Source organism: Centrocercus urophasianus, unplaced genomic scaffold, assembly GCF_019232065.1.
Source record: "Centrocercus urophasianus isolate 14NV4802_14NV808 unplaced genomic scaffold, USGS_Curo_1.0 seq_18, whole genome shotgun sequence".
Classification (NCBI taxonomy): domain Eukaryota; kingdom Metazoa; phylum Chordata; class Aves; order Galliformes; family Phasianidae; genus Centrocercus; species Centrocercus urophasianus.
The window spans coordinates 19764975-19792553 of record NW_024884733.1 but is presented as its reverse complement, the minus strand read 5'-3'; the positions used below and the strand labels follow the sequence as shown (position 1 = coordinate 19792553).

At 46.0% G+C, this 27579-nt stretch overlaps 1 protein-coding gene across 1 annotated transcript; it reads right to left on the bottom strand.

Moving 5' to 3' along the window:
• Positions 1 to 499: 499 nt before the first annotated feature.
• On the bottom strand, positions 500 to 27579 carry DMAP1 (DNA methyltransferase 1 associated protein 1). The gene is made up of 10 exons (XM_042820034.1): positions 27508 to 27579; positions 26797 to 27005; positions 24215 to 24306; positions 23235 to 23430; positions 18762 to 18920; positions 17676 to 17843; positions 16178 to 16363; positions 12847 to 12918; positions 3392 to 3464; positions 500 to 1796 (listed from the first exon to the last, which is right to left on the bottom strand). The coding sequence occupies exons 2-10, from the start codon at positions 26896 to 26898 to the stop codon at positions 1450 to 1452; spliced, it is 1395 nt and encodes a 464-aa protein (XP_042675968.1). The 5' UTR covers positions 26899 to 27005; positions 27508 to 27579; the 3' UTR covers positions 500 to 1449.

The window sequence follows — 27579 nt, the reverse complement described above, 5'->3', positions numbered from 1 at the left end:
AGATACCCCTCCAGCTGGGAGGTAATTTCTTCCCCCCTCTAAAGGTAGCATAAAATGGTCACAGTGTGAATGTGCTTGACCTTTTGTCTTGGACTAATCTAATTGTGTCGTCTTTGTGTAATCAGCCGGTAAAGGTCAGTGCTGTATTTAACATGGAGGCCCTTTAGGTACTGAATTTGCCTTGCAGTGAATTAACTTGATTATATTTCTTTCAAATATGTCAGAGACGAGGTCAGTTTAACCCTCTCTGCGCTGCCCAGGTCCACCTCTTTGTTTCCATCTCCAAGAGGTGGGGCTGAGGAAGAACGTGGTCAGGAACACGTTTGGGCTCTCCCTGCTGCAGCCACGGCCGCTGCCACCACCGCCTTCCTTCCCATCAAGGGTTGTCGAGGGAAGGCAGTGCGATGGGAAGCAGCCCCAAGCGTTCACCAACCGGGATACTGTGGACCGCATCGAAGGGTGAGATTGAATGCAGTGAAAGAAAGATGCAAAAGACTTCTTTGCGAACATGAACCTGTCTCGGTGGAACGCTTCCTTATGACTCCATGTTGTCACAACTGAATAGGACATTACTCAAGTCCAGATTAATGCGTCACCTCTGCTGTTGACAGATAAGGTGTTCTGAATATCCTGCAATAATACATTATACATTTTAGAAAATAAAGGTCTGTGACGCTACCGGGGGCAGTATATCTGAGGCGTCAGGGATGCCACTGCGTGGAGACAGGCAGCTGTTTGTCAGACAGTTCAGCTCAGCTGTTCCAGGGGAGCGCACAGAGGGGAAAGCAGCCTTGCCTGACCTCTAAGCACACCGCTGCCTCAGGGCTGAGGGTGAGGGGCTGGGCAACTTGCCCTCGTAGAGTTAGGGAGGAGAGGGCTGCTGATGTACAACCTGCAGATGGACACGCACAGGGTGCTGTTGCAGGGCTCGTGGCGAAGCTTCAGTGGCTTCTAGAACTCCGAGGTCTGGCTTTTCTTCCTCAGCGCTGGAAGCAGAGTATGGAAACACTGCCCAGCTCTTCAAATACCTCTCTCCTTCCCAAGCCTTCTGCCCCAGGCAGGATACCACTCGACTCCAGGGACTTGGGCAGGTCGTGGCTCATCATATCAAGACTGCTTTTCCCGCTTGCTTCCCTCTGCTGAGCAGCCCTTATGTGGCTTGGAGGAAAATGCCTCAGGCCTGCAGCTGTGCTGGCATCACTGCCGCTGCCCTGGTGCAAGCTCTCATCAGGCAAAGCTTCACTGCTTTGGTCCATGATGGCACCCACATCAAGCCATCTGCCTGCATGCAGGATGAAGAAAGACCTGCTGACCCCACCTATAGCACCAAGAACACTGTCCAGCACAGGAGACGAGCCCAGAGAGCACTGGGACTTGGGGGAAAAGGCGTGCTGTGCTCCCTTGGACGCGCACGCCTGGAGGGAGAGCAGGGCAGCATCCCAGTGCTTGTCACGGCATCTGCGTCGGAGACCTGAGTGCTCCCTGTTCTGCCCCCACAACCTTCCTTCTCACCGAGTTGGGGGTCAGTGGTGCTCCTACTACGTCAATGATCTGGTCCTTGGCATCTCCCTTGCCCTCCTCGATGCCGAGCCCTGTCTGGCCATCTGGATGGCTGCCTTCCACGCTGAGGGGGCCGATACTACCAGCTTTGGCCAAGGCCTCGTAGCGATGCCGTAACATCTGAAGCTCGTATTCACAGTTGGCAAAGGCTTGCTTCAGCTCATACAGCAGTACCAGGTCGCTCCGCAGCTCGTTGAACATCTGCACGATCTCCTCCGTGGGCATAGGGTTGAGATCTAGGGAGAGAAAGGAGCCCTGTTGAACACCCAGAGCTACAACCCTGTGTCTGAAGATCCCTACAGAGGTCCAGTTCCAATGGCAGACCTCCACTGCTCTACACCACGCATCCTGCTGCAGCCAGTCACACACACAGCTCGTCATATCAAGACTGCTAGGCCCAGCTATGTGTTCTGGAAAAGGATGAGGCTCTGCATATTTGCCCTGTTGCAGCATGTGGCCTGCTGTTTGGCCACAGACCCCTCCCTGCTAGCACTGTGCTCACCCACACAAAGCCCAGGTGTTTTTCTGTACTCCAAGGCACAGCATGGCTGAAGCTCCAGAAAGCCCTTGAAATGCATAGACTTTGTAAAGCGGGAGTGGGAGGGCAGAAACCCCATCCTTGCCCTCATGGAAAGTGAGCTCAAAGAGGCACTCAGATCCTTCCCCAAGGCTCAGCTGGCACTCTCAGCCTCAATCCTACCATTCTACTCAATGCTTATATACCGCAATTAATCTCCTTCCATCTATCTCTCCTTTAATGTCATTCAGAAGATATACCTATTTTTTCCCTGGACTGTTCCTAAAAGGGAAAAAAAAAAAAAGGAAAAAAAAGAAAACAAACAAACAAACCCAGTGACTCCTTCAGTTCTAAAGCAGAAAAGTGAAATCAGCCGGGTTGAGCTGCTTTTACCAGTTGCAGGAGGCTTTCAAAACCGCACACAGTCTCTGAGGCAACGTATCAAGCCAGGGACCCATTGGCCCAAAAAAAAACTAACAAAAGTTCAAAGAAGTCAGGGCTGGGAGCAGGCTCAGTAAGTAAGCTTTTGTAAATCACCAATAAGGATTTTTATTTTTCATTCCCCCCGACCCAGCGGGGGGAAAAGGAGCCATCAGGAATCCAACCAAAGGGCACCGCATGCCGGGACCTGACGGCCCTGCAGGCCCTGTCCCTGCTGCATGGAGGGCAGCGGCTGCACTGCTTCCCCTCCAGCTACGTGCGGGCACCGTCCATGGCAAGTGAACCCTTCTTTCTGCTGCTGAGACACTAGAGTTCAGGAGTGAGGGCTGTGTGTTTACTCGCCTTTCAGCAGAGATGCTCCAGATTTTCACACAGCACGCTGCCTATAAAGGGGGGATGAAAAGTCCCAGACGCATTTTGGACTTGCCACCACGAGCAGTAAATTAAGAGGAAACGAAGCTTGAAAGCGAGACAGGGCAGCCCTGAACAATGTGTGTGCCATGGTCACTAACGCACTCAGAAGTACCTCTCCCTGCAAGGCTGAGATTTGCCTTCCTAATACTGCGCTGCCTCTCTTGATAGTTAAAAAGACCCAAACAAGAGAGAAACAAAGGGTCTTTTAAAACATTTTTCTACTGGGAGGAAAAAAAAAAAAAAAAAAAAAAAAAAAAAAAAAAAAGCCCTGTGCATCTTGTTCTGGCTTTTACCCTCTTTCTCTTTTTTTTTTTTTTAAACACATAAAATATTTTAAAAACCATTCACATACTGTTATTCAAGAAACTGGCTGTATTACTAGGGGAAAAAATAGCCCATCTCAAGAACAAAGGCTAGCTCTGTGTGTCTCTTTCTCTCTCGCGTGCCCCCTTTACTCACCTACTCCGAGTTCCATCAGCATCTGCTCCAGGGCTTTAATCTTCTTCTGTCCCACCGAGCTCGGCAGTTTCATCTGGAACACAAAGGTAACAGAGCCACACAGCTCAGAGATAGCCCTCACTCACAGCCGTCTAGTTCAAAAGGCAACAGAGCTTTTCTTTTTATAGTGCAGGGGGAACAAAAAAAGAAAGGGAAAGAAAGGAAAATCAAGTGGTAAGAGAAGGAGACAGGGGCTGAAAGTTTTCAGACTAGGTCCGAGGGCAGGTATTGAAAAGCCCGGTCGCGAAGGCTTTTATTTTCTCTCTCGTGTGTGTGCAAGACACGCTGTTTTACAGTTTCCATGTGTCACTGAATTAACAACAAAAGTTCTTCTTGGCTTCAAACCCTCTCCTGCGGTGCCCAGCCCATCAAAGGGCTCATTTACACAGCGGCTAATGTGCAATGCTGCCCTACTTTATTCGCTTTAGCCGGCCTGATTAGACTCATGCGCTAACAGACTCACTTCTCCTTTTACCTGCTGAGCCCCAGACCTGTGGGATTCATTTACAGAGCGGGCTTTATAACAAAGGGGAGAGACAGAGAGAGCACAGTTACTTGACTGGCGGAAGTGTGAACGCACATTTACATCGGAGCTAAGGGGCTAGGTGAGAGAGGCAGCATCAGATGTGAGCTATGAAAGGGAATTGGAGCTGGCCAGGAGAGGAAGAATGCATACACTTAGCAGGGTCCTTCCTCTGCATTCATTTGGGCTCTAGCAGGAGTGCGAGCTGCTCAGACCAAGCGTTTATTAGATGACAAGCTGCACAAACGCAGCTGGCACAATATGGCAGGGACAACAGGGCTCCAAGCCCCGCGCTGCATCCGCTAACAATTGGAAGAACATTCTTTCCTCCACAATGCTCAAAGACAGAGCAGGACAAAGGCGACTCACAGTGCCAAACACCGTACTGGCCATCCAGCTATCGCTGGGTATGTCCTACTGCACCTCCACAGCCCCAGCTTTTCCATCCACCCCTGCAGCCAAGGATCAGAGGGCACCCTGTCCCATTTTTATACCCTGAGAGTCCTGGGCTCAGTGTCTGGGCCAGACTGGAGCACCGTAAAATGATCCTGAGAGCAAGAGACTTTGGTCCAGTGAACTGTTCTGCCTCATAAGGAACCACCCAAAACTTTTAAGACAAGCAGTGCAGCTCTGCTTGTGCTATCCCTGACTTCTAGGGCACAAGCCATTAACAGAAAGCCCAGCATCACAAGACTATCAAAGAGATCCAGACACACAGCACGATTTTCAGAGCCCTGAGAGTGTCTTCACTCTTGCCCTCAACACCTACATCACGGTGTTGAGGACAACATCTTCCTAGCTAGAGACAGGATACCCTTTGGTCAAGCACCAGTGACAAAAGCACTCTGGACTTCAAGTCAACTGCAGCAACAGAGGACAAGAAATCAGAAAAGTTCACGCCTGGCTAGGCAGACAGACAGCAGTTGTGGTTTGCTGTGTCGAGGAAGAGCACAAGCTTTTCCCTGAGGAGGCTTTCACCAGCTCAAGGAACTATTAGCAACACAAACGACTACTCTGGCAAAACCTTCAAGTACTGTGTGACCTGCTGCTGTCCAATGGAGTCTGGTCAACAAACACCAAGCCAAGGCCCTTACTGGTGCTCCCAAAGACCAGAGGATGGGGCAGGCACAGACAGCACAAGTCGATTTCACTACAAATAATGGAACGCCAGAGATACTGAAGAGCAGTGGGGCTGTTTGTTTAGTTTAAAAATGTATCAATTAAACTTCCTTTCAATTCAGGCAGGAGGATCTGTCCTGTGAAGAAGAAGGCTTCATTGGTTTCTCAAAGCAAGAGTATATTTTAATTTTACCATCATTAAGAAAATGTTATGATTTATGTGGCTGCTGTCAGACTAATATCTTTAGAATTTAGCTGGCTAAGCCAATTCATCTCTAAGACTGATGAAGGCTGATTGCTCTCTATGCAAAATGTATTAAAACTAAATGAGCAGTCTATTACTCAAATGCTGCTGATAATCTGTTAGCCAGGGTCCGTTAGCTGGGCTGCCTTGTTGCAGGAGAGAAGTCTTCATGTCCTGTATGGCTCAGAGAGGCCCAAGCTTACTTCAGCAGGTCTTCTTTGTTCTGATGCCTTCAGCTGACCAGAGATGTGCTGGAGTGCTCTGAGGAACGAGGTCACAGCACAGCTCCCTGGCTACTGATGAGCACGCTGGGATGGGTGCTGTCTGAAGGCCCTCTCTCTGCATTACCAAAAAGCAACATCCAGGGCAACCTCAGCACTTACCCCACAGCTCCCGGGATGCTCTTGGCACTGTTGTGAACTAAGCCCTCTGCAGAGGCTAAGGGAAATTCCTCAGAGAACTCCAGCAAGCAACCACAGCTTCCAAGGTGAATGGCATTTGCCCTTTTCTTTCCTTCCTTACACTAGACTATTACTGTTATTTATTATCTTTAAAGTCCCCGTATAATAATAATACCTGGGAAACAGATTGCTCTAGTCAGAAAACTGATTAGCTGGGATTTTTGAGGTTACTATATTTTGGATGCTCCACTCCTTTGACAGCTTCTCCCTACAGCCCTGTTCGCAGCACCAGCCCGCGCTTATAATTACACCAACGTCGCTTTTGATTTAAGGACTGCAATCCTCTGTCCTTGCTATAAACAACCCGCACTAAACACATGAACCACATGTATCAGGAGAAAAATAAATAAAGAGTCACAGAAAATTGCGTGGACCAACAGCACGGGGCCCCAGAGCCTCCCTGCACAGAGGCAAAGCCTTGCTGCTCCAGGGAAACTGCGCAGAGCTTCCAAATGATACAGGATTTTCCATGCCTTTATTTAATGCTTGAGACATCCCGCCAACAAAACCTTGCTAATTCACACTAATGACCAGGAGACCTACTGCAAATTAATTGCACATCGGCAAAACTCATTAAACGAACAAACATGATAAGAAATAACTGAAGATACAACCCCCCCAAACGGACTCGTTTCATTTGTTTCCGCGTGCCACTCAATTTCCATGATTTATGATAATACTTTTAAGCACGGTCATAAATGTATTTGAGTTTATTTTGGAAGAGTAATGATGGCTGTGTAATTGCAGAGCCTGCAACACAACGCCCTGTTGTGTCCTGCAGCATCACCAGCTGGCAGGTAGCAATGAGCACGGGGGTCTGTGCTGGGAATGGGGCAGGCCTGCAGAACCTACAGGAACGGATCCAGCTAAATGCCACTTGTGCTTGTATTTCTATCACCACCTCAGATGTCCTGCTCTTGTCAATGCTCCATTTTTGGCACCCCCGAAAATCCTGTGCTGATGATCAAACTTTTTGTTTTGGTCTCTCACCAAAAGCCAAGAGTTTTAAACGATTGACCAGTGGTTATTTGGACATCTCACATGACATTTTGCCCTCCCTGGTGCTGCACTCCATTTTAATTCAAGACAGTCTCTTCTTCGAAGTCATCCTTCCCCAACCCCCAACAAAACGTCCTAAAACCGTTAATGCCAAGAACTCCACACTTCTGACCTGTGTCTCTGCACCTATAAAACTGTGGTTTTACGCACCAGGTCCGTTGTTCAGCATTATAATACAGCTCGCTGACATTGAAAACCACCTTCTTTGTGGATTTCAGCAGCATTCCAAGAAAACTTTCTCATTAGGCACTTTCTTCATGGATGCCTTTAGAGTACCGAGTTGTACCGTGGGTTTCCAGGAAGACGGAGTGCTGAAGTTTCAGATGAATAATGCTGTCTGCATTTTCTGGCTGCAGATGGGGAAAGAAGGTCAACCTGTTCCCTGCTGCATGGCTCTACTCTGCAGGAACACAGAGCCTCCACTTTTGCACGGTTTTAAGACTCAAGGAAGGAAAGAACCATACTACGTATTTTAGCTTCAGAGCTCTGGAACTTAAAAGACCCCAACAGAGAAACTCAGTTTGAAGTATGAATGTGCACATTTCTGGCAATGTAAAGGACTTAATTGCTCAGAACTAAAGCGGTACAATGAGAAGTGGGTGGGTAATTACAAGGGCTATATGCAAAAGTTGGAAAAGTTTGAAATTACATAGATTTTCTCTGCCTCAATGAATGCACACACCTTCCTCTGTCCCAGCTTACAGCCACAGAACCCGTGTCTTACAACAGTGCCTGCTGCTCTGCCAGACTGAGATTTAGGAAAGATGATAATTAAGAAAATATATATCATAGTGCTGTGCCATCCCTATGGTGCAGTGTAACATTAAACACAGTGACCCCTTTGGGTAGGCGTGGGACCATCAACTCACCCCATCAGTGAGGCACAATGCTAAATAAAACAATACTTTAGGAAAACATGTCCACATTAACTTTTGTAAGTGCTTACTTCAGGCTTTGTTTTCAGACAGAAGTCAGACACACCTCACAAATTCCCAAATCAATTGTGCATAAGTACAAACCCTCTACTTCAGTCCTCCTGGTAGATGAACCTGGCTTCACACGCTGGAGGACTACACCTCCTCTTATTCTAGAAACCCCATCACTGCACCAGAGTGCTCTCTTCCCACCTGAGACTATAGGAAGGCTCTGGCCCAACACTCTTGCACAGCACAGAGCTCGATGAAAACGGCGAGGGATGCATTTTTCTTCCAGCAATTTAGCATCCATTGCCCTGCAGGTTAGTTAATAACGTCAGCGTTGGAAACGTGTTGGATTCACCTTCACCAGTTCATTCAAGATGTTGCATCCTCCTATTGCTCTCTTAAAAAATAAACACCCCCACATTTTCATCCTATTCGAGTCTTTACAGACGTGCATTTAATTAGGAACCACAGCAGCACTCACTTAGCCCTAATTAAAGGGCACGTAATGCAACATGTCCACGGTAATGCCACAACCTGAGTTTGATCCAGCCTGCACCATTTGTTCATAACATTTACTCACAGAAATGAGGATGCCATCCTCCCCTCGTGCCTCTGGCAGGCTCCCCATGGACATTGCTCTCTCCCACTCTCTTGCAGAGTGCAAAATTTACAACTTCACTACTGAAAAACTGCTAGCAGAAGCAACAAGTACAATTCTGCTAACTGATACATGGGAAGTTCAGACCTGGAAACATATACTTTCCCACCTAACAAGAACGTGCTGACCGCCACCAGACAATCCTACCGAGATGCCTCAGACTGCAATCAATACAAAACAAATAAATTATTAATTGCTGCAAGTAATTAAATTTATCAAATCCAAATAAACTGATATTTTATGGAACTGCTTCCAAAGCTAAGCCTCTGAAGGGACAGTATTGATCACAGGACAGACAGATGTTTCACACGGCCACAGCCGATGAGGTCTGGGTTTGCATTAATGACAGGCAAGGAACAGAGCCAACAGCCTCTGCTACAGAGCAAACAGGCACTGTGCTTGGCCATTTAATTGCGAGGCAGACCAAATAGGGAGGATAAACACACACACAGCCCCATCTTCCCCTCAAGTATCATTCATCTCAGTGCTGCAGTAAGCACTCAGTTCATACTCCAAGAAAAGAAAAAAAAAAAAGATGGAGAAGAAATCACACACACATTCCCCCTACAACCACAGTAAATTCTTACTCATTAATCAGTGCTAAAAACAAAATGCTCAGCTGGCTAGTAAATATTTAAAAGCTGTTGAGTGTGAATATTTGAATCAATGGGTACTAAAGCTGCACTTGAAATTTGCCTTCTTCTACTTTTATTAATTGTTTAGAGGGGCAATTTGTCTGCAGGATGCTGGTTAGCAGAAGGGGCTGCCCTGCTGTTTGAAAGCCCTTCCTGAGAAGATGGCCAGCTCTGAATGACCAAGCTGCAGTCCTTCCTGTGGGCTGAGATCTCCACAAACTCCTTTTCACCCTCAAGTTCTGTTTTGTTACCACATGAGACATCACTCAATAGATTTTCCTACAGTTCCTTTGTTTCCGAAGCCGTGACAATAGAGCAAGGACACAGATCAATACCAGAAACACACAGGAACAGGGACAAATGTCCACCCTTTTGCATCCATCACCTTCCTTCATAAAAGCACCACCCTTGCCATTCAGCAGCACTAGCTAACCAGAACTTAAAATTTGCAGACAAAGCTGAGAAAGAAAACGAGCAACTCAAGGTAAAACTCCAAGGAGAAATGAAGTATGCCAAAGTAGGCCCTGAACAAAACGAAGCCTAAGGTTAAACCGAACATGAGGCTGAAGTTCAGCTGAACATGACATGGCACAGAAACAGTGGTGAACTCAAAACAAGCCCAGCTCTGCCCTGCAGAAGCAATGCATGGCACAGATCACAGACATGCATTCACTGTTGGTTTGGCTGCATCCTGGAAAAGATTCAAGACTAACAGCTCTCATTTTCCCTCCCTTAAGGCAGGCCCTCAGCAAAGCCTTCCTTGTGGCTCCCTGCCTTCCCTTCAGTCTCTTCCTCTCCATTCCCCATACAAATTCCCTACTCATCTCTCATTTCCTCTGGCTCTTTGGCTATCTGCCCTCCCAACTGAGCAGAGCTGGTATAACAGGAAGCTTTCTAGAAGTAACACTTAGAATTAATAATACATTCCTGGTGTTATTTTCATAACAGCTTTACTAACACCAAAGGCAAAGGTGTAAAATTCCTTTTCAAGGAACTCATGAAAGGCTTTACTCCCTTCCCAAACATCTGCTACCACCTCCTGTTCTCAGTGCACCAAGGCAATATGCTGACTTGAATTAAGATGAAGCTTTTCATAATGCCCAGCTTCCCACTGCCATTAGAGAAACTCACGATCTGTGCTGTCAGGAGGCAGAAGGGAAATCCCATGCAGAGCAAGGGCACGGGGGCTGTGGCCTTCTTTGCCCGTGGCCACAGCCCTATGGAGAACAATAGGAGACTGAAGCCATTGTGATAGAAGGCAGCTTGTCAAACTCACTGGAGAAGATTACACTTCAGCGTCTGCTGAAGGAGAAACTTTCAGTTATGAAGAATAATGGCTGTAAGTGACCATTAATCCTAGGGGGAAAGAAAAAAGTCTTCAAATTCAGCCTGTGCATAAGATATTTGTAAGCTTTAACAACAGGGGGAATTTTAAGAGCCTGAGCTGCCGTCATTAAAACTACTAGGAACAAATTAAGTTGAATACAGACCGCTTCCTTCTTCAAGGACACACTTCTATATATTAATTTTAACTCAAGTTATCAGACTAATTGTAAATCTTCAGGAAATAAAAGAATCTCTCTAATCAAAGAGTAAGTGCCATTAGCCTTGGGATGGTACGATACATTTCTGACACGTGACAGAAGTTGAGCCCCCGTTCTCAGTGCAAAATCCAGCTGCACCTAATCACAAAGGTGTAAAGCATGATGGCAAAGTACAAAATAGAGACGACAACAGAAGCAGTTAGATAAGGAACCCCTTAAGACTTCAGGCAAAAGAACTGCAGGATATCACAAGCCTTCAGGAATCATTTTCCAGTGTGCTCAGAGCAAAAGACCTCGCACTGAATGTTGCCAGAGTACAGCTTTCCAGCCCTGAACACCACTTCCCCTGCTAGCCCTAGCCTGCTCCCAACTCTTACCAATCCAACACTGCTGGTGTGGAGTGGGTTTGTCATGAAAATCCCACAGCTGAAGTATTTGGATTAGCATGGATTGTCAGCTTTACTTTACACCACTCAGCTCTCCAGCACCTCTCACCAGCTCACAAGGTACTGACCTTATGCAATCAGTTCTCCCCATCATCCATATGTGAAGGAAGTCAACCTATCAGGAGGAAGAATTAAATAAAGAACCCAGGCAACTGACTAAAGACTACAAATGAATTCATTTTGCTGGCTTGGAGGGAAGATCCATGTTTCCAAGCAGCAAAGTGCTATTTTTCCATCTAAACCAGTGATTTGCAATCTGTTAAAATTTGCAAACGATTGGTACTTATAATACCAGCATTTACCTCAAAAATTGTAAGCAGAGCATATGAAGCTGCTTCAGATCATCTCAGGAGACTGGATACTGTAGGCTGAAAGTTGCTGAAGCAGACTACCATGCCTCAGCTTACCACTGCATTTTCCAAGCACTAAAGAGAACAGGAAAAAGCCAGTGGCACCTATTTTCACAATGGATGGGATCTGAACTGCATTGTTTGGCACACAAAAAGGCTGCTGGCTTTGCCAGATGGTTCCATCACTGACAGGTTATTGCTCAGTTTCCCTTTCAGGGGAAAAAAAAAAAATAAGAAAGATCAACCATCACTTACTAGTTTTCAAAATCTAAATCAATCTCCATAAATTACTCTATTTATCTTAGTGCTGGAGAACACATCTGCCATGCTTCCATAAATCTCAGCACACACACTGCAGTATGGCCCATAAGTTGTTGGATTTTTTGTTGGTGCTTTTTTTTGGTTTGGTTTGGGTTGGGTTTGTTTTTTTTTTGGCAGAGGTTTGGCTTTATTTTGTTGTGTTTTTTTTTTTTTTTCCTTCTTCCTCAAGGCTGCAGCCCCTTTTCAACAAGTAACCTGCAGGTGGTAGCACTTCTGCACTAAGGGGTCTCCCCCCCAGCCCTGGCTTTGCACAGGCATGCCACCTTTAACGTGCACAATACACCAGCAAGTTAAAGCAGCATCATCCCCAACGTGTTCTTATTAGCAGCCCCAGGGTATTCCCAACAAGATCTGAAACTATTCTGACACAAAAGCAGCATCCCATAAAGTATTCTTTAAAGTGATCTAGAAAGTGGGGGGGAAGGGCAAGAAACCTCATTCACCACCTTTGCTGCAATAATGCAACTAAGGATTTTTTTTATTTGGTTAGAAAAGGAAACCAAATTTGTCCTGGGCAAACAGGATTTTGCTATCAAAACCCCTCTGAAAACATTCAGCCAGCCAGGCAGCTCTACCTGACTTTGTATCCCAAAACGTGTCACTAAGAGACAGATCTCAAATTTTGCAGATTAAACAGCAAGGAAGTTCTTTTCTCAGAGATATCTGAATGACAGGATGAACAAAGGTGCTTTTCCCACACGTATTTTCCAAAGCAACATACTGGGAATAAAACAGCTAAAAATTGGATGCATTTATGTACCTCTCTCTTTACAAGCCATAACCTGAAGATCCAGTCCTTAAGTGCACCTTCTCACCTACTAACACAGGTGCTCTACGTGGCCTGTGACACTTAGCTGCAAGCTGTTTGGATCAGACAGCTCCATTTGTGTCTGCCACGTGTGTCCAACAGCCGAGTGGACACACCAGTCACAAACACGAGCAAGCTCAGGTGCCCCTGCAAGGCAATGTGCTGGCTTCCACAGAGCCAGCATTCCTAGTTTCTGAGTCTCCACATTTGTGGCATTCCTTTCTTATTTTAGAGGCAAGATCTTGACTTTCTTTAGCTATAAAAGGAGAACAGGCAGACTGAAAGATATTAACAGAGGTCCCACGGGACCAGAACAACAGCCTACCCTCTGGCTTCGCAGCGTGACACCTGCAGATTTGAAGTCAGGAAACTTGATGCCAGCAGTCTCAGGAACGGCCTGAAAGAGATCGAAACAGGATGTGTTGATGGAGGAAACAAAAACACAACATTTGATAGAGACACTATCTGAAGGGGAAACGCTGTTTCCTATGACAGAACCACCTGCCGTGGCCACATGTCAGAGCTGGGGGAAGAGGAAAATCCCAAACACAAACTCGCAGGGAAAAATACTGGAGCTAAAGGTACCTCTGCAGAGCTCAAGCACTTTGTTAGTTTGTTTTAAAATCACTGCTCTCCACAAAGCCTTATCCCCATCTAATGAGCATAAACCCTCACCCTAAATGGTGGTACCACCACGTGCATATTTGCACACTATTATCCCTGTCTAACCTGGCCCGTTTCACTGATCAAAATTGCCCAAGACTTCCCAAATCTGCAAGTTCTCTGATGTAAGAGCTGAGAAACTTCTGATCTGCACAGATACGAACCCACTAACGAGGATGTGCAGATCATAAGGACGGCACCCCTCCAGGGAAGCCTGCTGTTCATACACATTTTTACATTTGTCCTTTAATTAGACAGTTCTCTCTTTTCCCCACTTCAAATTTTAAGCATAGTAATACGAGAAAGTAAACTTCTAACACAGCTGCTTGACAGCACAGCACACGGCTGCATTTAAGCAAAATGGAAAAAATAAATGTAATCCCATAAACATCTGCACTGCTGAGCACAGGTGAGCATATTTTTAAGTGATTAAACCAGGCTGTCAGCAGAGCCCTTTGCATAGAATAGTACAGGGCCCCCTGGATGGGTCAGTGATACTCATGATTGAATCTAACAATAGCCACAGTCACTGCAAAATGCACGCTCAATCATATTATTCCAAAAGGAACAGTTATCTCAAATCTCCCAATTTCTTTGGAGACAGCATTCGCCTTGCTGCTCCATCATTTCTGTGCAAGAGGCTCTGCAGCTTGCTCTTTGTTCATTCCACATAGGGCTGACACAAATGAGGGCCACCCCACCATCAAAAGATGCTGAAGGACAGTGACTCAATTCTTCAAGTTCCCTGCCACTGACTCCCACTGCTGTATCAGCTACCTGTATGTCTTCGTTTGGAGATAACACCTTGCAAATCACTCTGCATGGCCAGGCATTCAAATTTTTGTTATCTCTGGTCACCCCAGCCATCAGAGGCCCCAGGAAGAATTTTCTAAATGTGCCCATGATGGAAAAAGTTATCTCTAACTACCCACTTTTAGGGAATCACTTTGAGATTCAGCAGGTTGCAGCCTCTCTCCCTGCATTATTAGGGAGAAAGAAGGCTGAGACCAAAAACCAGTACTCTCTGATTCCTGTGGATGAAGGCTAGCTTTCAGATGCCCCAAACTCTGCTCCCCAGTGTGTTGCTGAACACCCTGACACAAGCACTGAAGGTAAATCAGCACTGTTGGCTTGGCTGAGACAACTCTGACTGCACTCAGAACACGAGCAATTAAATGAGTTCTTTTGCCTCGCGTGCCTGTACACGCTGTAAACGCTTCAACCTCAATTGACTCTTTGGTAAATGATTTTCCTTTGTTGAAATGATGCTGATGCAGCTCCCGATTCAAATTCTTAGTTAAAATGCAATTTTTTTCTCACCGTTTCCCGGCTATGGTTGGTAATTGACTCCTAATGGACTCTGTCATGGTTGAAATGATGCTAGTGCAACAACAGAAACTGCTTCTCTGCCCACCTCGGTGTGCCTATCCAGCACATGACTGCAGACAGGCTCCAGCCCCACGTGCAGTTAGTGCTAGATTCCCTCATCTTGGCATCCACAGCATCCTTCCAGTCCTATTCTCCACCATCACCTTTTTGTCATTACCACTAATGATGAGCTACTTTATTCAGAGGAAGACAAGTGGGTAAGCTTTAACAGATCAGCCCTCAAGGGAATTCACTGCACAATGTCCCCAGCACTGCTGTACTCATTATGTTGGCTTGGGTGCTGGGGAAAAGTTTTAAGGTAGTGGTGGCTATTAGGCACGCTTCACTGGGCAATGACTCTCTAGCATTCACTTCTTCTCTCCCCTCCCTGCACAGAACCTTCTGGGGGATGATGACAAGTGTTCCCTGATCACAGTGTGGATGGACAAGAGTTACTAGTGATTAGATGGAAATACCTGAGATGTAACAGCCCCCCCTTCCTATCAAAGGTGCTGGTTTTAGTTCAGCTCACGCTGCCCTCTTTCCAGAAAATGAGATTAAGGTAACATCAAATGTGAATCAAAATCTGTGTTCCGGGCTTCTTAGACTTTAGCTTGGCTCAGAAAGAAACGAGACACAATAGCTCCCATAATGCAGGAGTATCACAGAATGGCAGGAAGGGACCTCTGGAGGTCATTGATTAAGCAGAGACACCCAGAGCAGGTTGTTCAGGCCCATGTACAGACAGCTTTTGAAGCAGGGAGACTTCACAACATTTTGGACAACTTGTTCTAGCACTCTTATCACCCACACAGTAAAGAAGTGTTTCCTGATGTTATGCAGAACCTCCTGTGTTGCAGTTTGTGCCCATTACCTCATCTTAGCACTGGGCACAACTGATAACAGCCTGGCTTTGCCTTCTGTGCACCTTCCCTACAGGTATCTATGGACATTGACAAGATCCACCATCTTTCCTCCTGTCCCAAGCCTCCTTTCTTCCCAGCTGAACAGTACCAGCTTCCTCAGCCTCTCCTCATAGCAGAGATGCTCTGCTCCATTTATCACCTTGGCGGCTCTCTGTTGGACTCTTTCCAGTGTGTCCATGTCTCTCTCCACGGACACAGCATCTCAGCAAGACTGCTCTGATCACAGCTGAGGCTCAGGAGAGTGACATGGAATCAGCTTGAGAAAATGTTCCTGAGAACCAGGAGCATGGAGGGGATGAAAAACCCGGACCAGGAAAAGAAGGCAGGTGACAGATAATGGGTCTGTGTGACAACTCTGCACAGCAGAAGCAGAACACCCTTAGGAGAGCAGAGACAGATGTTTTTCTCTCTGCCATGAGGCATGAATGGTTGGCTGACACCATTTCATCCTGTTTCTCAGGTAGGGAAAGGAAAACATTATTTAAACCAGCACTTTTCAAATGGGAGACAGAGAGCATACTACAGTTCTCCGCAAACGGCTGACTTCCAAAATTCATCCAAAGAATATCTGCCAGAATGCAGCAGCCATCAGCCACTCTCCCCTAAAATGCTGAAAGCCTGATCCCGGCAGAATTGCTGAAGCAAACACACGTTACCCAGCCAGATCACAAAGAAGGAAGAAAAAAGATAAACGTTTACAGGCTTCTCTGTCTCTTTCTTCTGCGGCAGCTTCTTCTTGGGAGCCTTGCGTTCAGCGCGTCTCTGTTCAGTGGTGGTGTCAGCAGCTGTGATGAGTTTCTGCAGATCTTGTGTTCTCTTCTCTCTCTCCTTCTTTCTGGTTTCAATTTTGCGGAGCTCCTGAATGAGATATTCCTCTTCTGCCACCTGCAGACCAGAGCACAGAAAGGCGATCAGAGCAGTAGAGGAGGCCTAGCAAGGCAAGGGGGCCATCTACTGATAACAACCATGCTCTGGATCAGCTGACTTTAAGTTCCTCTGCCTAAGCAGAGGGCTCGGATTTACAGAGCACATTACGCTCTGCAGAGCACAGTAAGACAGTTTACAACCCAGCAGGTACTGTGTGGCAACATTCACCATCCACCCTTCAGCAGCAATCATGAGAGATTAGTCTCTCCTTCAGAAAGGAGAACGAGCACAGACAGAAAGGTTAAAAAAGCTCAAATATGCTATAGCTGCAAATGCAGTGCTATGAAAAGCTGACTCCCCCCAGACATACATTACATCTAATATGAGCACACCAATACATGTGGGAAAGACAAGCAGAGTCATTACACACATAAACTTATCGCTAGATTGAGCACCTAACAGAAAAGGAGTTTCCCAAACTTTGGGGAACACACAGCTCCTTAATCTCTAAATCCCAAAACCATTATGCCACTTCAACAGAGAGGAAAACTAAGCGTGCCAACTTATAGCCTTTGATCAAGATTTATACTCCAAAGGAAATAATTCTCTCCCTGCTGGGACTCAGGATCTTTGTTAGACCTGTAGATGGTATATGCTCACCGTGAGCCTACGGGAGCCAGAACGAATTCAGATATTATGAAATATCACAGAACAGTAGGGGTTGGAAGGGACCTCTGGAGACTAGTCCAACCCCCTGCTAAAGCACATTCCCAAGAGTAGATTACACAGGAAAGCACTCAGGTGGGTTTTGAATATCTCCAGAGAAACAGAATCACAGAATCACAGAATTGTACGGGTTGGAAGGGACCTCTAGAGATCATCAAGTCCAACCCCCCTGCCAAAGCAGGTTCCCTACACCAGGTAACAGACTCCACAACCTCTTTGAGGAGCTTGTTTCAGTGCTCCATAACACTCAAAATAAAGAAGTTTTTTCATACATGCTTCTGATATCTAAGGACACTGATCTGAGAACTCCTTCTATTCAGAGGACTGAAACAGTTAAGCGTCACAATGAAGGTACTAGCAGTTACCAGAGGACATAACTCTGCTTATCCAGCTCTCTCACCTGTAGAGTAAGACTCCTCAGTTATTGTCCCTTTGTATCCTTTAAAAATGATAAATCCCCTCCCCAGAAAAGCAATACTCAGGTGTTGCTGTTTTCTTGTTCAGTCTTTTTTTCCCTTTCCCTATTTTTGGCCTATTTTACCCACCCACTGATGTAAGCCTGGCATAAAAATTTTGGGGGCAGCAATACTCTCTTCTCCATTACCTGTTCTGGTGTTCTATTGTACAGCCTTTCCAGTTGTTCCTTCCTCCTCCTCTCATGGCCAGCATCAAAAACTGGGATTTTCAGGTCTGTGCCTGGAGCTGCACGAATATTAGCCAGCTTGGCACAAATGTGGTAATACCGTTCCTTCAGGTCTTCCACAGATCTTTTCTGAGGAAGACATCAAAAGAGGACTGAATTATGAAAGAACTAAGCAAAACATTGCACAGTAACCAGATAAGGACACAGTAGCTGAAGGATGTCAGGTGGGGTGTAAGAGAACACCTGGGATGAGGCTTACCAGGAAACTGACAAACACACCAGAGGCCTCCTCTGAGCTGCTGTCATAGCAGCGGCCATAGCCAAGAAGGCATCAGCTGCAACAGTTCATTGCCCAACATTACATGGAACCTAAACCATGATCTATCACAAGCACTAAGGGTATTTGGGCTGCCCAACTGGGCAGACTCTTGTTATTTCACTTTGTCACATGCTCTTCACCCAAGCATGTCAGAAGGCAACAAAAGCCTCCAGCTCTTGAAAGCTTTCTGTGGGAATCACATCACTGCCAAGTCACCAACAGGTTACAAGAGATTTAGGACCACGCCACCAGGACTGCATCTTCAGACCACTGATGGTCATTACTTCTCCAAAGAGATGACAGAAGCCTGCACCCAGGTCAAACCTCAAGTCAGAAGTAGCACAAGAAAAAAATCCCAGTCTTCCAAGGGAACATGAGAAGATTCTTCTCCCAGGGCTGATACAACAACAGAGAACACCTATCCTGCTCAGTTAAACAAACTCCCCAACTGCCTCATCTTCAGGGAATGAGTCGTTCTTCTGGCAGGGACAAACCTAACTTTCTAATAAAATGCAACAGGGAATGAGCACAAGTCACAGCGGATTTAATTACAAACAAAACAAGCAGCGATGCCCTGTGCTGGAAATTCAATATTCCCTGCTGCCAATAATTCATTATTTTCCCCTAATTAAGTTGATATAAAGGGTAATTTGCTCTTTGCAGCGCAGCAAGCCCTACATGTGCTGTAACAACAAGCTGCCAGCAACACCTTGGCCCTTGGGACTCACCTTAAACTGCTGGTGATCATAGCGGTCATGAATCACCACGAAGCGCAAGTCAAAACGCCGAGCCAAGTCGAAGAGGTGGTCTGTCTCTGCTTTGGTCCACGCATCGTCATGGAGATACATCTGGTACTCCTGCTCTGAGTAGACAGGTACCTGCACTGTCTAAGCAGGGAAAAGAAAAACATGGCAGCTCTCTTACAACACCACCTTTCTCACATAGCCAGCTGATAGCAGCTGAAATTCTGGAGCCGAGAGCAAGAGCAGCAGGCTGACGGGAAGGATGGAGGATCAGGGAGGCACTGCGAGAATCCTGAGCAATGCGCCCTGATAGAAAGTGTAAAGTAGGCAGAGGAATTCACAAGGAGCAACACGGGATCTCAGCACCACAAACACGACTACTGCCTGGTAGGCTGAAACCTACTTCACGTAGGCAGAGTCACCAGCCCACATCCCGAAAATAGGTTGCAAAACTGCCACGTAAATGTGAGAGTGAAATCAAGGCTGGGCCAGCTTCCCTCCCTTCCTCTCGCACAGCAGCACCAATACTTTAGCATCAGCTGCTCTGACAGTTGATTCTAATTGAGCTGGGACATGCCTGCTGCCTGGGAGCAACAGGGTAGACAAGAAAGGGTCCTATTCCTCAGTACACTTCCTGCTTTGATACACAACCCACTTCTTTCAGAGCACAATCCACACCAAATACGAAGATCTGAAAGACCAGAGCAGTACAACTGAGACCTGTAAGCCTGGCAAACAACTCTGCCTTTCCTTCCTCATCTACCCTTTTCCTCAGCAGAGCTACAAACAGCACTCCATCCCAGGTGCCTAAAAGGTCAAACCCACACCACATTTTCCTGCTTAAAATTGCTCTGCAGAGGCTCTATCCAGAACATAAGTGTCACATAGTGCTCCCTTAGATTACTAAAGGAACAACAAAAATATTTAAAGTCACTCCCTCCCTTACCACTCCTGCAGTGGAACTTTGCTCTGCCTGATGAGGTCTTGCAAGAGAAACAAGAAAACATCACATGCATGTAAGCAGCACACACGCTTCAAAACCTCCATGCCCTCCTGAGTCCTACAGCAGAAAACTCATCCTCATCAACTCCACACAGCCTCTTTAGATCTCTCCTGCCTTTCTTCCAGCACTTAGGCACGGAAGCATAAAGGTGTAGAATATCTCTTGGAGACACACTGCACACACCTCAGCCTTCAAGCACTACTTCTATCAAAAGAAAAGCCATCCTACTAGACACCATAAGGATGTCCTATATACTTCTTCAGAAAAATTTTCTTTTTTAAGAGTATCATACATACATGAAAAGAGCACAGCCCTGTGCAGCAGATAGCAGGGAAGGTGGCAGATCCCTGGTCATAGAAGGGAAGGAGACAAAGAGCAGTCCTCAGACACCTCCTCAGCCTCTCTCTCAGTGGCTCACAGGCTTCCCCAGTTATGACAGTCTACACAGTGGGGACTCCTTCAAAGAGATAACTTATGAGAGTTACTTTGGTTGCCTGTATAAGTCACTTAAGGTTTTAGCACCTTGTGGGCACGCAACTCAGAATTTGCATTTGCAGTAAAACAACTCGAAGCTGGATCAGCAGAAATGGGAAGAGACTTCTGAGCACAAGGAACACAGTTAAGCACTGCAGTGCTGGAAGCAAGTCTTCTGTAAGAGGACAAGCTCACATGAGATGGGAAGCCTGAACATCAGATGACCACCAGCTCAAATGCAATACAGCCATGAAGATGCAAACAAGAGTCTCCAAGAGGATTTCCAGCAGAAACTGAAAGGGCTTCAGTTGCATAACAAGACCTTGTCTGGAATACCAACTACAACTCAACTGACCAATGCTCAGAAAAGATGAACAGAGATGGGAACAAGTAAAGAGAGGAGCAACAAGGATGAGTAATGGGGTGGGGAGCTTGTGCTCTCTCCTCAGACTGGATGAGAAAGGAGCCTAGTAGAGGAAGCCTGAAAGAGATCTGACTGCAGGCTTCAAGGATGCTGGACAGAATGCAAAGAATACTCACAGGATGGGGGAAAAAAAAAAAAGAAAAAAGAAAAACAACTGATATAGACAAAGAAACTGGCTCACAAGAAAAAAAAAAAATTGCCCATTTAACATGGAGAATTCAACCTGGAAATGAGAACCAGAGCAGACAGTAATTGGAACAGCTTCCCAAGCAAGCACAGGGGCAGGGAAATCCAGCAAATGGAACTTGATCAGTTTATGAAAGGGACTGGATGGTGCAGGGCCTGAAAGAGACAAGGGTTCAATGGCCCAGAAAACCCCTCTCAGTCCTACACATTTCACACTACAAACTCACACAATGATGGGCTTTAAATTAGCTGCAACTGCTCAGGAAAGATCCTGGAGCCATGAGACAGTTCTGTGAAAACACCAGCACAATGCTAAGCAGCAGTGAAAAGACAAACTGAACAGTAATAATGACTAGAAAAAAAGAAACAAACCCCCCGTACCTCCAGAACAGCAACATGCACTCACAGTCCACCCATTTCTAAAGAGAGGATGTTTGAGCACAGAGGGCAGATGCAAGTCAAAGCATGGAAAACAGTGTATGCAGCAAGGACAGTTTACTGTCTTGTAACTCGAGAGCTCAAAGGCATCAAATGAAATCCACAGATAACAGTTATGAACAACACAGAAGCACCTCTTTGCACTACACAAAATGAACCTGCAGAACTCACTGCTGTACAACGTTCACAAAGCAGATTTCTGCCCTGAATGCACCCACTGTTAAAAACAAGTTCCAAGTTAAGAAATCCCCAAGTGAAACACCAGCAGAAGCTACCAACACACGCGCTGAATTTGCCCCCTTCTCCTATTCTTTCTCCAAACCTTTATGAACAGTAGTCAGAAAGAGAATTTTGGCTAAGACAAGCCTTTCAAGCCTTTGCTCTGACACCAGCGAAGCTGCTTTTATGTTCTCATTTCACAATGGATCATAGGGGAAACTGGAAGCACAGAGAAAAGGCAAAGCAACTGAGCAGTAGTGCAGGAATGGAGTTAAAGAGTTTGAGTGACCAACAGGACAGTCTGCACAAGAATGTGGGCTCATTAACAGGGGTGAGAGACACAGACAGAGGTATCACGTATGCAAGAAGGATCCAGGAGAACAGTAGGGAAAAACAAATAAATTTGCCCCTAATATTACATGGTTGTGTGGGTGCACACAGATGGCAGAGGTCTGTACCACTAATCTGTAGGTTGCAGCCTTGCTGAAGACTCTTCTGGCTGTCAATTCACAGTACGTGATAAAGTTAAGGAAACAAGAATCATATAATTACAACACCCAAGCGTGGTCCCCTGTGATAAACTTGTCTGAACTCAGCCAAAAACTGTTAGAGAGGTAGAGTCTTGGAGATAATTGCACTGCCAAAGTTTCATGCAGACAGCTAGGTAGGTGCCTTGACTAAGTGAGTCCTGTTTCAGACTTCCACCCTAGACATCAGAGAAGAGATACCACAGGAGGCTCTTACCAGCGTCCCAACAAAAGAGAAAGCATCAGTCAGAGTCTGAGCCTTCTAACATACAAGGTCAACCAACTGCTTAACTCTGCAGGATGCCAGGCTTTGTTAGTGCTGATGCTCCACGGGTTGCAAACTTGAAATGTTGTATACAGTTACATACAAGCAGAGCTTCTGCAGAATCATGGGATCACATGCTTTTTTTTTTTTTTTCCTTCCTCCTTGAGGTTTGCATCATAAAGGGGGTTAAATGACATAATGGAGGCATACTAAGTCTCCTCCATCCTAACTTTTGAGGTCCTGACTTTGAAATATAAATCTTGCTGCAGCTTCCTTTCTGTACGCACATGAAAGCACTAACCACTCAAAGCAGATACATCTGGGACAAAAGACAGCAGGAGATTATAACAACACGTTGTGATAATTTAATATAAGATGCAAAGAACAGGGTACTGCACTGCACTGATACCACAGGAGCAATTTCAGAGGAATGCGATATAATTCAGTATCTGTGTTGGAATCTGGCCAAAAGGCTGCAAGCCAGCGTTTTGGCCAAGAAGCTACAAGTGAATTTTTTCATACTGGGCAAGATAACAAGACTTATGACTTCAATGCCTCACTCAGAATAGAGCATTTTACTACCCACAGCCTGTAATCAGGGAGAGGACATCGGTTAAGAAGCTAATTAGACGGTGCAGTGACTCCTTACCAAATTGGCAACTGCACCCCCGAAACACAGAAATACTCTGGCAAGCTCTGACCACATACTGAGCCCACTCAGCTTGGAGGATTTGGAGACTTCATAGTCTGAGGTTACAAGGCTGCATGCAGTCATGCTGCAATTTAAAATGCAACTGTCAAGTCTATTTCAGCCTCCAGACATTGAAAGAACCAGCTTCCTGTCTGGATACTCAAACGGCTGATGAAAGGATAGTTTGCAGCTGCTATTTATTCACTTCTGTTTGAAATTGACCCCACTTACTTTATTGAACCTGGCGAACGGGTAGTCCTTTCCCTCCTCTGCTGCTCTCCTCCAGTGGTAGAACATAGCTCCATCTTTTCTTGCTGGGTTGGTGAAAGGCATCCACTTCCAAGGTCGGACTTTCTTCGACCCCAGCTTTGCTTTGACCGTTCGATAACCCTGAGTTGTATCACTTGGCAGCAGTGGAGGTGCATCCCTGTGGTGGAGACAAGCACCAGCTGAAGAGAAGCAGGAAGAAGCCCAGGACAAGCCAGAGCTCAGACTCACAGTGGGATTTCCCACAATATCTAGGGTGGGAAAACCTGAATTTCAATTTTATTCCAGGATTTGCGCTTCCCAAACTGCAATGCTAATATGCTCAGCTCTTCCATGATGCTTCAGTGCTGGTCATACAGCAGCACCTAACCCTAAATTGCTCTAAGCCAACTCTAGGGCTGACGTAAGCTAAAGCACAGCTCACAACTTCTAAGGTAAAAAGGATGAGGAGATGATTACATACTGTCAGAGAAATAATTCTCATTGCATAAGCTGAAAGTTGCATGCATCAGAGAACAGAATGCACTGCATGGATAATTGTGAACACAATCACCTGGAAAGCAAACCATGCAAGAACCCTCTGAGGCAAGAGCACAACCCAGAGCAAGCCAAATACAGGATGCAGCAGTACTCTCTTTGCAAAAGTAAAAGCAGGTGCTATTCCCAGCCACAAAAGAAGAGCATTAGATAAAGAGAGGTAATAGCACTGCATTGGTTGCACTGGCCTACTGCACATGAATCTAACTCACTCCATACACAAAGCAAACCCCTCAAATTTAGAAAAGAGGCAAGGCACTGTCCACAGAAGTCCAAGAGAGGGGCATGCAAGTGGGCCAAGCACAATGGGCAATGACTCCGGAAGGCAAGACTGCAGACGCATGCAGCTTCTGCCCTGCCACCAAAAGCCCAGGCTGCAACCTGTACAGATGAACTCAAGCTCTTACTTTTTGTCAGAGTAGAGGAGTGCATAAACTTCTCTGTGCATTCCTTCTGGCCTCTTAAACGTCAACGTCTCTGAAGATTTCTTGGATTTTTTCTGAAACAAAATATTTGAATTTTAGTTTCAGACATGGCAAAATCCCCAAAGGAACATATAAAGCTACAAGAGCTGGAGCTCTGATACGTTCTTCATTTCTATCTGTTTGTAGACACCTTGAGTTTCTCCAGAAAACTGCCAGTTCCTGTGGAAGACACTGACAACAAAGCACGCCTGCTTTCAGTGATAGCACTCACTGCTGCTCAGACACCTGCTTCTGAAAACACTTTGATCTGCTGACCTTACAGCAGCCCCACATCAAAACTAACAGAAGAATCACTTGTACAAGTAAACCCTCACTCCTGTCTCAAGTGTCATATTCGCACAGTAAAGCTTCTGCTGGCTTTTTGTTTTTTCCCCACGTACTATCCTCATGTTGAGAATTCAGGACAGACAAATCAATCTAGCCCTTAAAAAGCTTGTCAGAGCTGATGGTTTCTAAGACATAATCCATCTTCTACTACCTACACAATTTTATGAAGAAGTAACATTAACTACTGCATTATCAAGGTACACTTTGAGTGAGCCAAGTTTACTGAGTAGTCCGAAACATTTGGTCTTTCTAACTACTTACCATGTCACTACTTCTAATAGTGCTTACCACAGCACTACCTCTCTTAAATAGTAACTCCATAACTCCATAACACAATTGTATTGAACAGTCAATTCTAATAAGAAAATTCAAAATCCCATTTTAAAAAAAAAAAAAGCTATTATCTTGAACTACAGCTCCTTTCCATACAACTTCATTACACATGATCATTATATTAGTACATTTTTACTCCTAATCAAATATCTTTCTCTGTGCTTGTCAATCACTTTGCATAGGAGCAATGTAAGGCCAGCCAGGGCAGTTCCCCACGGGTCACCATGTGACCTATTTGAATACTGGCTTCCAAAATTCCCCCAGCGTTTCCAGATTTATTAAAAGTTAATGTCAGCAAGTCAGAGATCACCCCAGCCAGCTCTTTTAGGACCTGAGAACAAATTACCTGGTCCTGTTGATTTAAATGTTTTTTATGCCCAGTAATTTTTCTAAAGCATCCTCAGTCACTAATGGACTGGAAAGTACTTCATCGTTCTCCTGTTATTTAAAGACATCAATCTGAATCTTTTCTAGTTGAGAACAGAACTATTTCCTGAGCAAGTGCTGCACGGTTATTACTGATGCTTATCTCTCTCTGTGATAATGGATTATGCCTTTGGAATGATTTCATTTTTGTACTGTGTAGAAATTCCAAATGCTTCACTCCCAGCTGCACACAGTCTCCACCACTCCTTCCAAAACCTCCCACTTTCCTTCCCTTTCCTCTCTCTTTCCATTAGACAGCCAAATTTGACAAGAACCCCATTTTCTCTTCCACTCCAAAGGAGACAGATATTCTCAGTACTCCTTCCACTCTCTGCTAGCCAAAAAACAAGTGCATCTCAACCAAAGAACTCACAACTCTGTGCATTCAGCAGCACAACATCACAGGCTGAATCCAATCAGTGAACTGCTTGCTGGACACACTTTACCATAACAACTGATAATTGGGGATTGTAACACTTCAACCTTCTAATTAGGGAGAGTAATTAGTTTTCCATTAGCCCAATTATAAACTATGTGCTCTATTCCCAGCCAGGCAGTCACAGAATCACTTCAGAGCCAAACATTCCAGTGGATGCAAGCAAAGACAGTAAGGAAGGGAGATGGGGGCGTTTTTCATTTTGTTGTGGCTGTTCTTTTCATCCAGTACACAGGCTTTACTTCAAATGAGGCCATCTCTGCTACAGACAGATCCCTGGGGATTTCATATCCCCTGCACCATTTTCCAAGCACCTCCACATCCCATTATTAGCTGTGAATTGATCTTCCCAACACCTTGCAAAGCACAGAACAGTAAGATCTTGCCTGAATTTAAAACACAAAAGGCAACGGCACCCAATAGAATATTACCACAGAGAATGCAGCATACTTTCTTAACTATTTCCCAGCTTGCCCACATTCCCACAGGCAACACTTCCCAGCTGTCCCAAAGACGAGGCACACAGCTCACCCACATGCAGCCTGCTTGTTCAGTTTGAGAGTATTTATCATTTAAACAGGTCAGACAATGTCTCTGTCTTCTCAAGCAGAGCTGCTTTGTATTACTTACATATGTTTGGGCACTAGATGCTAAACACCTTTTTCTCTTCCCCCCACAAGAGAATTTTGGAGACAGTCGAAAACATCCTGAGCCCAAGCCTAGCTCACAAGAACACTCTCTGCACAGCTACAGCTTAAATATTGCCCCAAATGCTACAGCACCAGTAACTAAGAACTACAGGAACCCAGGAACAGAGCCCTGCAGGCATGTCTAGGTACACCACAGGAATCTGAACATAAACACGCTATGACAGGAACGTGCTTTATTCCATCTTTTCTCAAATATCCACCCCAGAGACCACACAGTAGATCCATCAGAACCCAGGAAACAAAGCAGCAGCCGTTTGGCTGTGGCAGTTCACCTTATCTGAGTTGATGATATCCTTCTTGTTGATGGTGCCCGTGTTCTCAGACTCCACACCCCCCAGCTCCAGGATGTCCCGCACATCTGCACCCGTTGCCATCTCGCTGCCTGCCTGCTGCCTTTGCCCGCCACCGTCCTGTCCAGCTCCAGGGAGGGGGAGAGCAAAGAGCTGGAGTCACTGCGCAGCTCCTGGTGGTGGCACATCCACTGAAAAACACACATGTGCATATATGTACTGAGCTGCACGACACAAGTACACATATACAGATACGCACACCCTCATATAGGTACACAGACATGCAAACATATACATACACACATTTAAGCATATGCACACACATATATACACACATTTATACACACACACAGACCTAAGTGCATGCACACACACCTACACACACATACGGAACACACAGACACGCTCATATAGATACATGCACGTGCAAACATCACATACACACACACAGACCCAAGTGCACGCACACGCACGCCTATGCACACGTACCCACACACACACTACACTCACACGTACCCCCACACACAGCCGCCTCCCGCCCCTTAGGCCCAACAGCGGGCCCTCGCACCCCACCTCCCCCGAGACGCACGCACACCATCCCCGCGCCGGCTGAGGGCGCAGCGGGCTGCCGGGGTCGCGGAGAGCCGCGGAAGTCCCGCTTAGCCCCGCTTCTCGGACCCCTCCCGCCCTCACCCGCTCCAGCTCCGCGGCCACCGGGACGGTGCAAGCAGCACACGGGCCCGGGCAGCACCACTTCCGGTCCCG